This window comes from Psittacula echo (genome assembly GCF_963264785.1).
Source record: "Psittacula echo genome assembly, chromosome: 5".
Taxonomy (NCBI): Eukaryota; Metazoa; Chordata; class Aves; order Psittaciformes; family Psittacidae; genus Psittacula; species Psittacula echo.
In genome coordinates, this window is record NC_137739.1 from 39,770,024 (window position 1) to 39,783,815 (window position 13,792).

The 13,792-nt window shown below is 39.2% G+C and overlaps 1 protein-coding gene across 1 annotated transcript in view; it reads left to right on the forward strand.

Annotated features, from left to right (window-relative positions):
* COX16 (cytochrome c oxidase assembly factor COX16) overlaps window positions 1-13,013 on the forward strand; it is a 49,208-nt gene extending 36,195 nt beyond the window's left edge. The window contains exon 4 of the mRNA XM_080617921.1: window positions 12,843-13,013. Within this exon, the coding sequence (XP_080474047.1) occupies window positions 12,843-12,959 (117 nt within the window). The 3' untranslated portion in view covers window positions 12,960-13,013. The remainder of the gene's footprint in view (window positions 1-12,842) is intronic.
* The last annotated feature ends 779 nt before the right edge of the window (window positions 13,014-13,792 follow it).

Consider the following 13,792-nt stretch of genomic DNA (forward strand, 5'->3'; position numbering starts at 1 on the left):
GAATGCTCCATCCCTGGCAGTGTTCAAGGCCAGGTCAGACAGAGCCTTGGGTGGCATGGTTTAGTGGGAGGTGTCCCTGTCCATGGCAGGGGGGTTGGAACTAGATGATCGTAAGGTCCTTTTCAACCCTAACTATTCTATGATTCTATGATTTCGAACATGTTCAAGTCTGCATTTTGTCTCCAGTGTGTTGGTGGTGATTAAAAAAGTTGTAGTCAGAGATTTAATCAATTTACTGTGAGGAAATTGACATAGAGGCATTTTTTCACCTTCTAATTTACTGAAGTACATCTTCTCAATCTATACAAAATGTATTTTATTTCATATAGGTATATTTTCTTATACTACTCTAAGGAAGAAAGAATTTGCATGTGTAATCTGTACTGAATTTCTTGTATCTCAGATCTGTTCATAATGCCATTTATCTTGGACCTTGGGACACGACAGAAGAGCAGGCTACCTTTGCATGTCTTCTCTGCTCTTTCTGTATTCCTCTCACACACTTATGTGTCCTCATATGGCCAATTAGTCCTTGTTGCTTCCTTTTGCCCAATAAATCATGCCTCTGTCCACTAGTGACACTGGTACTAATGTGAATGTAGTTCTGCTGCTGAGCTGGGTCTTGTAGAACACCCTGTAAAAAATGTCAAGTGTTTGACCTGTGACAAAAGCCTAGAGTATTTTATTTGAAAGCACAAATATATTGTTTGAAAGAGAGGGCATAAAAACCTGATTAATATGATGAATGAAAAACATTCTCACAGATGTTTAACATTCACGGTACTTTCCTTTTCATTGTTTGAATTCAATCTCAAAATAACATCCCTAATTCCTAACACTTGGTTTCTGAACTTCTGTGAAATTAATGGTCTAGTGCACACTAAAAAAGCTGGCCTTAGTCAGTTACGTCAGTCCCCAGAATAAAGAATTGTTTGGTTTTTTCAATCAAATAAACAACATCTTCAAGTGGAATTTATTAAGATGTTAAAATAGAAAAGTCAGTTAAGTTTGAATCAAGTATGTAATATCCAATGGGAACCACTGGCAATTGAAGGCAGAGGGAAAAAAAATCACAATAAATAAGAAGTGTGAAGAATTGCTATGGAAACAGTAAATGAGAAGTTATAAAGCAGAGAAGATTGATAAAAGACAGTAAGGACATTAGAGAGTTGTCTGATAAGTAAGCTGACAAGGATATGGGTAAGAGGATGGTGTTGCAGAAGACTAAGAATAAAATGAGGACGTAAAATCATGAGTAACCATGTTGACAGAGTAGCATCATTCAAAAAATTTATTTATATTTCTTTTAGAGAAGAAGGTATTCAAATCAGAAGAGACAAGAGATGAACTTCCAAGCCTCTCAATAACCAAACAAGATGTTATTTAATATCTGTTAGGCTCTGCTGGTTTATAGCAGAGTTCCAAGAAAATGCCTGGAAGACTTCAATGGCTGCTGAAAATCACAATCTGGGAATTATGGTTCTTTGGGAATCGTAAGCGGACAGGATGGTGATACTTTTAAGTGTTCTGTGAGATCTGGGATATATCTGGCAATACTGACTACTTTTTTCAAGGATATGGAAGAAATTGTAGAATCATTACTGATGTGCATGTGACACAAAAGTATTGAAACAGTAAAAGTATGGCAAGGCAGGGACAGAGAGTTGTTTGTATGACGTGGTAAGCTGGGCCCATTAAATAAGCAAAGTACCTTTTAAAGCAGCCAAAGATACTTGTTTAAAAAACTGGAAATGCAGGCCAGAGTGGACTGCATTATGGAAAGCAGCAGCTCTGGAAAAGGTTTAGGAGTGAGTGAATAAATAATTTGGGTTGATCTACTGTGAGGCTGTTGCACATAAAGCTAATTTAGTCTTTATGAATATAAACAGGAGTGATAGGTGGTAGGAGCAGGTGATTTTACTTCTGGCTGTGGCACTGATGAGGCTAGTACTGAAATACTATATCTACTTTAATGGGGGAATGGTTTTAAACTGAAAGAGGGTATTTTTAGATTAGACATTAGGAAGAAATTCTTCACTATGAGGGTGGTGAGACACTAGCACAGGTTGCCCAGAGAAGCTGTGGCTGCCCCATTCCTGGCAGTGTTCAAGGCCAGGTTGGACAGGGCTTTCACCTGGTCTAGTGGAAAGTGTCTCTGCCTGTGGCAGGGAGTTGGAACTAGGTAATCTTTAAGGTCCCTTCCGACTGAGACCATTCCATGATTCTACTTCTGTTGTCCGCATTTTGAACAGGGCTTTAAAAATGGGATAAGTTGCAGAACAGGCTGAATTCATCAACTTAGGGCTCGAGAAAGTGCCTTAAAAGAAGCGTAACAATTTAAATCTCTTTAAAGGTACCAAAACCAATGTTAGTTATATATATAAATACCTTCATAAGAAGGAGGTGCTAGCTACTGAAGATGTTTTTCTTTTTTATTGCAGCAAGGATACTAAACTTAGAAGTAAGGTCCATTATTAATACATGGGAACATTGTTTGAACACAACAGCAAAAAAAATAGGTTCCCTCTCTTTCAGAGTATCAAAACTTAAATTTTTCTTTCAGCTGGTCTCAAGCTATTGGACTCAGCATGGCATAAGTGAGAGTATATGCTGGTCTGTGAATGTTCAGTCTAGAGAATGCTGCTTTCTTGACTTAAGTATGTGAATATTGAAAAGTTTTTGATCCTCATAATCTGATAAATCTTAAAAGGTCAACATTATCTCTGGACAAAAATTGTGTAACTATTTGTCCTGAGACTTACAGCAAAAGTATTGCAATTGCAGTATTAAAATGTTTATTCAGGACAATTCAGAAAGTAAAAGCAGATACGTGGAGTGGTGGCTTGGGAATAGAACCTGTGTATTTCCTGTCTTAAGAGTAGAAGAAGAATTTGAATAAGCCTTTCTGAAAAAGATTCAAGCCAGTTAATGTTCATTTGACATAACTGCGTTGGTTATATTGCCAGCAGAAAGGATGAAAACTTTTAGTAACATAGTAATTTATAGTACTAAATAGATGCATTGAAGTGTGTGGACACCAGGACTACTCTAGAAGGAAAGTAATTCGTCAATGCCAGTAGTTGAAATCTGCAAGTACCTTGTTGCTGCCGTTATCACTACCAGAGGATTAGCGAATTTGCTGTTGAAGAAATAACAGATTAGGGTATTGAGTAGATTTATTTCAGTGTCTGTGAAGATACTAGTGGCTAAATACCTTGAGCTGTTTGAGATATAACAAACATGTTGGGAAAAAAGCCCTCCTTAGTGACTGTTGTGACACTAAATGAGATTGAGTTATTGTTCATTCCCCCTTTAATCGCTCCATCCCTTCCATGAGCTCTTTGTGGTCAGTGCATTGTCCAGCCTAGCCATTAGGTTCCAATTGTCCTTCAGCTTGTGTCTGGGATGAGTGGGGTTTCTTGGATTTCAGTTTATTCATGTGTAAAATGATCTTGAGTTTTTATTTCACTGTAATTTTTCATTACTTACTGTTTTGTAGAGAAGAACAAAGTGATAATAGCTTATTATTAATGGAAACTGACAGGGGCAAGGATTTAGTTAAAATAGTTTGCGATAGGCATTTTATTCTGAGTGGATGTAGCAAGGATATAGCGAGGATATAGTTTGCTCCTTTTCTTCTTGACATCTCAAGTCTTGTGTGCCATAGTTCAAAATGTGATCAGAGAAACATAAGAAGGTGTGTTTTGGTGACTGGTATGGCACAGGAAGAGTTCTGGTGGAAAAGCCTTCTTGCAGGAAGAAAGACACTCAGCCTCCAGAGGAAACTTCACAGGGTATTCCTTTTTACTGGTCTTATATCTGGAACTCATCTCTGTTGAACAGTCCTGTAAATTCTTTCCTGGTTATATTTATGACATATCTTTTTGCACATGGTTTTCTTTAATTGTGAGTTGTTTCTTTCATGTGTGTGGCATTTGCACTTCTCTTATCCCATAAGAAGACACTCATTTCTCACAGATGGAAAACAAAGTGAAGCAGTTAACAGTGCAGTCAGACAGCAAACATGGTCAGGACATATAAATGCCTATTTTAAATAACATCTTCTCCTCACCGTTTCTCCTTTCTCCAAAACGGAATCCTTCATACCTGCTTGTGCTCCCTTTATGCTTTTGCTTTTAATCTCAGAGGAACGAACCAGCTCTTACCATGTTAGAGCCAACGCTGCGTGTTGTCTCAGTTACAGAAAAGAAGTTTGAGTAGGGAAAGTGGCATCCACACAGCATGGCTGAATTCTTTCATTTATTGTCCTAAGGGATGCCGCTAGCTTCTACCAGGCAGTATTGGGAATATTTTCTTATGCAGCTGACTAGGTGGAAATGTTAAGCACTTCTGTCATACTAATGGGCCCCCTGTGGGGAATTGCTTGATCTTTGGTATGAAGTAGCTTTAGTTAGTAACTTTAGTGTATGGGAATTTAGCTACACAGCTGAGGCTATATACATTCCTCTCATGGAGTGCCTCTGAAGAGGGGTACAGCAAAACAGATAGATAGTTTGATAACATTGTTATACAATTCTTATGTGTTCTTTTAGTCTCAAATTACTGCAACCCATCTTTCAGGCTCAAACTATACTGTACAGATGTACTCTGCAGTAGCAAGTTACTGTCAGAGTGTGAGTTACTGTCTGTCCTAAGAGGCTTACTGCTCAAATGAAAAAACGTGATACAAGATGATGGTGGAGACTGACCGTGGAGTTTGCACACTTTTAAAATAATCAAAAATTTGAAAATTGAATGGAAAGTTTCACTATTTCAACCTCTGACTTCATTGTACGTGTGGTAAGACTTGAGTTTTGCCCAAGTATAGCTGGGAGACATAACTGAGCAAGTTCAGAGGATGAGGAAAATGCTGTTGGCAATTCAGTATGTAGTACTCCATCTTGTTCATAGAATCTTCTTAGCAACTCATGGGACAGCCAGGTGTCCTGCTGTGCCATCTTACAGCTCTAACATGAAAATAACGGAAGAGTCTTTAAGTGCGATGCAGTTCAAAACCAAAATAGCCTTCAACTATAGAAAGACCCCAGAACTTACCTTCTAAAACTTCCCCTTCATTCTTGTGAAAATTTAGGTAGATGTCTTGATCCTTTTCAGATAGAAGTCCTTCTGATTTGATTTGGAAGAGCTGTTGGTTCTGATACAGTGAAAGGTAGATTTATTCTCAAGTGATTTGCGTACTGTGCATTTAGCAGTTTTGCTGAGATGTAGCTTTTCTGTTACTGGCAATATAGTGGAGGACTAACACTCATATTACTGTCCTCATCAAACAGACAAGGGATGTTAGCCACAGGAAAGAAACAGAAGGACTACTTTTCTCTTTTTTTTTTTTTTTTTTCCTGTGGGAAATCTGCCCAACAGCACAAATCAAACAGTGGCCACTGCTAGAACTGAAAAAAAGAATATTTATGGCTGAAAGGATTAAAGTTGCTCTGTTAATGTTAGACAAAACATTTCTCTGTACTTTCTACACAGAGAAGAGCATTCCGTTTCAGCATTTAAGTTGACAAGCAAATTTTGGAAGAGAGATGAGTGGAAAATCAGCAGGAAAGTGTAGATAAGAAACAGAAGTCCTGAACTACACTGACACTGTGTGACCGTTACCTGAAATAACTTGAGGCCAGGATAGAGGAGCAGCATGTGAGAAGCAGAGGATTTAACTTACCAATTTGGAAGAGTTGACTGCTTAGTAAGGTTGGTTGATGATTTGAAGGAGCCTGTTACTTTAAGGTAGTTATTTAATGGCCTGGATTTAAGTTTAATTTAACATATTGTCGTAAGCCTTCTCTAGTTGTTTCTTTTCTGATACCCACCCACTTCTCAAGTACTTTCATAGTGGCAACTGATCATTTCTTGTTGTGGTAATCTCTTAGCCTTTCTCTGTGATGTTCGTCACAGCTTCTTCTTCTCACATAAAAACTTGTAAAAGCTTATTTTTCACATCTTTTCTGAAGGAAAACCACATCATGAATCTAATACATTTTGATCCTCGTACACCTCTTTTTTGATGAGAGTATCTTTTTATCATTATTAGGTGGACATAAAGTGCCAGATTTTGCATACACAAAGTAAAAAAAATTCTTGACATTTCCAGGTATTTATAGTTCTAGCAAGGTGCTTGAAATAAACTTTCTCTGTGGAGTCAGGAGGCTTTTGTTGGTTCCATACAGGGACATGCTGTGGAAATCCGTATGTTCTTCCTACCAGCCACAGAACTGTCATTTTATGCTCTTACTGCAGTCCTGCACTTCGAAAGATCACATATCCCCTTCAACCAAGCTCACCTTTATATAAGTTGAACAAGATCCTGAAAACATCCCAAAAGCCTGTCCCTGACCGCTCTTCTTCTAGAGGATTGTGCTGCAGTAACTAGGACCTTTACAAAGTTTAATATGATAGAAAGTTTGCAAGATCATGCTCTCAAAGTTGGGAAATTCCTTGGTCCTGTTAACTTGGCTAGGTCTCACAAGCTGTAAATTCAGAGATAAACCTTAATAAGAGGTCCTTCTCTTTCTGGGGAACATTATCTGTAGCTTGATAAAACTTCCATACACAAGGGAAATGAAAACTTACTTCATTGCTTAATTAAAAGTGGAATTTGCTGAATTTTGGATGTTTGATCTTGAAGGTGTACTGCTGCACTCATGCTATTCTTTACAGTGGATCTTTCAGAGTTTAATTTTTTCTGAAGAAAAGAAGATAAGCTGAAGTTCCCTCGACTTTACCCATAGAGTTTGTGACCAGGAAGTGCATCTTGGGTGATCTGCAGGTGTAATGCATAAATGGCACTGGGTTATCCTCTGACATTTAACATGGTTATTAAGACAGTCTTCATTTTAAGAAGGGAAACTGTCAGTTAGGAGGAAATCATGGCAAACCCTAGTTCCTAGATGGAAGTCTATCTGCCTATATTATTTTCTGTTATTTTAAAAACTTGGGGCTGTGTAATCATGTAGTTTTAACCAAGTGCTATAATTGTTCAGTTTACTGGGTAATTTGCATCACTCTAGTATTTCCACACAAAACTATGAAAGCACTCTGCAAATATTAATTAAATTCTGTGACATCTCTGAGATGGAGGCAAGTTCTGTTCTTAGAAAAAATTGGGAAAATGATGCACAGACAAATTGGTGGTGCAGTTCCTTGATACGCATCTTTTACAATATAGCCACTTGAAGATGTTTCTGTTTTATCTCAATGATTCCTCCAGGTGTGCTGGTTCAAGTGTTTGCATGGTCTTATGCTTAAACAGGATTCACTCATAAGCAGTATGCATTTGTTTTCCTAATCTGTTTTATATTTGGGGCATAGCTCCACGTGGTGTTGAATTGGCATAATTAAAGGGAAAATAGGGAAACAGTCTTTTAAATGAGTTCACCATAAATCAGTTAATTGTGCCATAGATGGCTGATACTGGATCCCACTGAAGTAAGCAATGAAACTTCTATTGGTTTTAGCATTGTATTTTTTGCCAGTCTTCAGCAAAGCCGAACGGCAAAGCAGCTCTTTGGATGCTTACATGCAAAAAAACAAAACAAAACGAATTCTCTTGATGAACAGAAAAATCTTATTCTGGCCATAGCGTGCTGCTTGCTGACTTGCTTGTATACTAATAACATAAAACCAGAACATTCTCTAGTTGGAAAAAAAAGAATTTTTAGGATTTAATCACTAATCACAGTCTGTTAAATCACAGATTATTGAATCACTGATCACAGATTAAATCATGTCGCATCCTAAACAAAGTAAGTAACACTAAGTTTATATTAAGAAAATGAGACTTCAGAAAGTTGGCTTTTGGAGAAAACTGTGAAAAAACTATCAGGCCATATCAGTGTGATGGTAAAGTTAACATTTATGCACAAGACAGCAGTTTCAGCTTTAGCCTTAGTACCGTACTTCTGCATCTATATGTCATCACAGAGTTCCTAAATATCTCTTATATGGTCTTCAAGCTGTTTTGACATCTGTGCAAAACTGGGCTTGTTTCATGCATTTCTTTCACTGCATCTTTCAGCCATGAGGACATTCTTCCCTGGCTTATCTTTTATCTGAAAATGGGTTTGCTTACTATAATGATGGAAAATAATTGTCTCTCTGAATTAGAGCAATTTCTTTTTGTGGTGCTCATCACAGAATTTATTGCATCGGGCTGTAAAGTAAACAGGATTTTCTTATCCGTCCTTTCGCATGTAGGAAACAAAAGACCAAAGTCAAATAGTTTTTTGCAAGTGACCACCTTGAATTAACTCGGCCTGAGCACCAGTAGCTCTAAATGAATTTCTTCAGATTTCGGTTTGTTTACTGTGGCATGATGGCTGTCCTGCAAGAGCAGAATCATAGAATCATAGAATAGTTAGGGTTGGAAAGGACCTTAAGATCATCTAATTCCAACCCCCCTGCCATGGGCAAGGACACCTCACACTAAACCCTGCCACCCAAGGCCTCATCCAACCTGGCCTTGAACACCGCCAAGGATGGAGCATTCGCAACCTCCCTGGGCAACCCATTCCAGTGCCTCACCACCCTCTCAGTAAAGAATTTCTTCCTTATATCCAATCTAAACTTCCCCTGTTTAATTTTGAACCCGTTAGCCCTTGTCCTGTCACTACAGTCCCTGATGAAGAGTCCCTCCCCAGCATCCTTGTAGGCCCCCTTCAGATACTGGAAGGCTGCTAGGAGGTCTCCACGCAGCCTTCTCTTCTCCAGGCTGAACAGCCTCAACTTTCTCAGCCTATCTTCATATGGGAGGTTCTCCACTCCCCTGATCATCCTCGTGGCCCTCCTCTAGACTTGTTCCAACAGTTCCATGTCCTCTTTATGTTGAGGACACCAGAACTGCACACAATACTCCAAGTGAGGTCTCACGAGAGCAGAGTAGAGGGGCAGGATCACCTCCTTCGACCTGCTGGTCACGCTCCTCTTGATGCAGCCCAGGATACGGTTGGCTTTCTGGGCTGCGAGCGCACACTGAAGCTGGCTCATGTTCATTTTGTCATTGACCAACACCCCCAAGTCCTCCTCTGCAGGGCTGCTCTGAATCTCTTCTCTGCCCAACCTGTAGCTGTGCCTAGGATTGCTCTGACCCAGGTGTAGGACCTTGCACTTGGCATGGTTAAACTTTATAAGGTCGGCATCAGCCCACCTCTCAAGCGTGTCAAGGTCCCTCTGGATGGCATCCCTTCCCTCCGGCATATCAACCGAACCACACAGCTTGGTGTCATCGACAAACTTGCTAAGGGCGCACTCGATCCCACTGTCCATGTCACCGACAAAGATGTTGAACAAGACCGGTCCCAACACCGATCCCTGAGGGACACCACTCGTTACTGGTCTCCAGCCGGACATCGAGCCATTGACCACAACCCTTTGCGTGCGGCCATCCAGCCAGTTCTTTATCCTCCAAGTGGTCCACCCATCAAATTGATGTCTCTCCAATTTAGAGACAAGGATGTCGTGTGGGACAGTGTTGAAGGCTTTGCACAAATCCAGGTAGATGACATCAACTGCTCTACCCCTGTCCATCAGTTCCATAGCCCCATCATAGAAGGCCACCAAATTGGTCAGGCAGGATTATATTTTATTTTAAGGCTGACAGAGGATTATGGCTTTTACTTAATACCAAGCATTTGAACCAGCAATTAAGAAGTGAAGATCTCTCTACATCCTTACAGGTACCTTTGCACCAGGCAAGTTGTTTAACAAAAGTCTTAGAAGTCAAGTGTGTGGCAAATGGTTCAACAGGGTTTTTTTGTTGAGCTTGGGGTTTTTTGTTGTTGTCTGTGCCTGTCTGCACAGCTTCTTTTTATTTTTTTCTTGAATTTACAGCTTCTGTCAGGCCTGTACTTTTAAGAGGCAGTTTAGCTGATTTAGGAAGTGAATCAGTAGATTTAATGTACTACACTGATGTTAATTTAAACAGCTAATTTTCAATATCCTTTGGGCTATTTGAGACAAGCAGGAAAAGTGGTATTGGTCTGATCTGATTACATTTCATTGTAGTCTCCAATGATTGACATAGTGCATTTGAATTGGAAGAAAAAGCTTTTTGGTTTTTAGACTGCCAGTTCCTATGGATTTCAATTTAGTAAAAGCTGGAAGTGGTAGTTTACCGTCCTTATGTGATGTGTCCATGAAGTTAGTTGGGCAGAGTTCAGGTGGCCAAAAAGGGCAAAGAAATTAATTGAGAAATTGTACCAGGCTCTTGTGCACCCCAGCCTCCTAAGCTTGTGGGCTAGGGTGGGAAGTGAAAAGGCCTTAACCCTGTGCAAACACTTCTCAGCAATAAGGAAAACATCCCTTTCAACACAAATCCAAGAGAGCCACATACTAGCTACTGAGAAGAAAATTAACGCTATCCCAGTCAAAACCAGCACAGGTAGACACTTATGAAAATACCTGTAAAGTAGGAAAGCATTGCAGACCAGATTTTCAGGTCCCCTTTCACTGGTGATACTCCTTGTGCTTATCAACATGCATCAGAAATCCTCTATTCTTGCAAAATTGATAGCATCAGTTTAGAAAATTGCATTGTCTAATCATGCTGCCTTCTGATGACTGAACAGATACCTGTCCCATAAACTGCTAATTTTTGCAGATACTGTCATGTGCCAGTAAAGAAGATGCTTTCTTCTTGAATTGCAGCCAGTTATCAAAGACAATTTTTATACATGACACTAAATGTTAATGATCTTTATAATGAGACTAAAAATTAAAAATACAGTCTATGTATTCATTAATCTTTATATTTAAATTGATAAAAATAACCGTGTCAATAGATCTCATCTGTTATGTAGTTTCAGGCAATGCCATTCACTGTACATAAACCTTAGTGGCTTTATTCTGTCAGTATATCACAGTGTTTTCTGGGTACCTTTATGCTTCCTGCTGAAAACTGCGAAAGTATTTTCTTGTGCTAGTTTGTTTAGCTTTGAAATATTTCCTGTTTGGACAAACCTTCTCTCTGAAAAGCCTTTGTGAAGTTTCAGTGGCATATTAATATGGGCTTCTGGTAAAGATCTCCAGTATGCATGTCTCTTTTGATAGAATTCTTTATATAGCCTCTCTTTAGATACTACAAGTTTTGTTATATAGATTTTAAATGTTGTTTCTTGTTTAGACTTTGGGAGCTGAGCACCTTTGGTAATAGTTCAGATCCTCACAGCTGTGTGTTACCTTTGTGTTTAATAAAATCAGCATGCTTCTGTTAAAGCACAGGGTTATTTTCAGTGTAGTTTCTTTGACACTTCTAATAGAATAAGATGATAAATTCTTAATTTGCAATCAGAATGGATAGTTGCTGCTGCGTGGAATGATGGATACCTTCCCTCCTTCTCCCTCCTTCCCTGTCAGCTCAGATCCCATCCAGTTGAAATGAAGTATTGGCTAATCATAAGATATATAAAGTAGTGAAGACAATTCTTCAGAAAGAAGTGCCAACTCCACTGTATAAAAAATTCAGTTGCTCCTACTTTTGTGAGACTGCTGTGTTTGTGTATGTGTTCTCACGTAACTTCTGTTGAATGTTACCTGATTTCTTTTGATATCTGACTAAACTCATTGCAATTTCCTCAATTGTAGAAGTGGCAGAAAACTTTTACATAACATGGACTAATAGCAGCAGTTCTATTATAGCTGTTGAATTATTCTCTGACTGTTATTCAAGTCCTTCAGTGTTCACCATTGATTTGGATGATTGACAGTAAGCAAATTAGACCACAGGCTCAGGACAGGGTTAACTATTTTCTGGTGTATTTTTACAGCATTTGCTGAGATGAGGCCCTGATCATAAACCAGAAGTTTAAATCCCACTGCAGTATGTATCATTAATGGTATGAAGGATTGCCCTATTTACTAGTGTGTAGAACAGCCCTGGTTCTGGCAGTGGAGCAGACCCCCTCCTCAGTCTCCTGTTGGCAGACCCCCACTGTATCTGATATACTGTTCCACAGGCTGGTACGTTAGTATTCCCTCTGGCTGGTATTCCCTGTGTCTGCTGGGAACAGACTTCGAAGTCTCTTCTCTAAGAGTTCTCTAAGGACTGTGGAGATGCAATATGTTTGTGTTGTTCAACTGCAGCACTTGATAGGTGAGGTCAGGAGAGCTCCTGTTCTTCATTTTTGTGTGTCTCTAAGGCTAGATAAATATGGCAGTTATTAGTTTTTCTGACTGGGGATGATAGAAATAGGCACTGTGGTAAATGAAATCTAGATAGTTTTTAAGCATCTAATAGTTCGTTCAGTTAGCGTATCTCATCTATGACTTAGAGACTTACCTGTGATGGCTCGGTGCCATGAGAAACTTAGGCAGCAGAAAACATTACATACCTCTCTGAAGTTAAACCCACATGAATTGAAGGGGATTGCCTTATTACTGTCCTCCTTTGTGCTAGATAATTCAACTTTTCCAGTGTGCTTTGTGCTGCCAGGGTATTTGTGCTGACAGGATACTTCAGGTTTGCTAATTTTCACTGACAAGATTGCTAATCTTCTGCTTGAGCTATACCAATGCTCCACTACTTCAGTACATGGCAGACTTGCAGTTGAAGAATAGATCTGGAAAACAAGGTGAGAGAAGAAAGAAGAAGTGAATACAAGATGTCTTCAGTCATGTTCAGATGCTATAATGCTTCCTTCTATTTCTCAGTTAATAGGAATGATGTAACTAACTATATTAATGTACCTATATCTATAACTCCCATGAAAGTTCATCAACCCAATACTGATACTGAACTTCTTGTGTTAAAAGAAAACCATTTATAATAATACTTACTTTAAATCATGGGCTGTCAAGGTCACACTGTTATTTTTGTTGTTTGTCTGCAGAAGCTGAATAAGACTGACCTGAATAACTGGGAGAACATCAGAGGACCCCGTCTGGGGGAAGATTCTAGGAGTGTTCAGAAGCAACAGCGGGAAGCTCTCCGTCTCAAGAGACAGTGACTGAGCAAGCCTACTTTGGTGCCTCTGCAAAAAAACCAAACAAACCCAACAAAACAAAACAGTCTCAGACTGGACTGTCTCAGTTTTCAATACAGTTTCATTAATACACATGGGAAGAGGGGATTGCACTGAGCTGGTGTACATACAAGTAACTGAAATCAATCCAAACGGCACTGTATTATGTGAAGCTCTTTGTTTGCATCTGTTTGCACAGCGTTCTATAGGCTGCATATATGAATTCTTAATTAAAAAAATAGCTGATTAGTGTACTGAGAATATTCCACCATTTTTCAGTCCCTGTCATTCAAAACCACGATGCTTCAGCAAGGAATAACATTTCAGGAGTCACTTGTCAGTACCAGAAGTTATCATCCTAATGAGAACAACAGTGCTGTCATCTAGATACATGTGACCAGATAAATGCTGCTCTAGAGAGCCCCTGCATGACTTCAGGCTCTTAAGCTTGGAAGGGACTTCACAGGCACATGACCTGTTCGAAGCAGTGAGCACATTTTTGGCTAAATAATATTCTTGTATTTCATTTCCAGGAACTTAACCGTACAGAGGCATATACAGAATGTCAGCTTGTAATTGGTCAAATAACATTTGTATAGCTGTGGTTAGATTTTTTGTGATTAGTTTATTGATATCTTTGTGCAGGCAGGACCTTTGCACAGCAGCTTCTCAGCTGAAGTTGGAAAAATTCTTCCTCAACAAGAACTACACTGTTTCTCTGTGAGCAAGTATTGTAGCAGAATCTTCTTGAACTACTGTACAGTGGCAGAGCTCATCTTACATGTATATTTGTGCATGTGCACAAAGATTTTTTATCT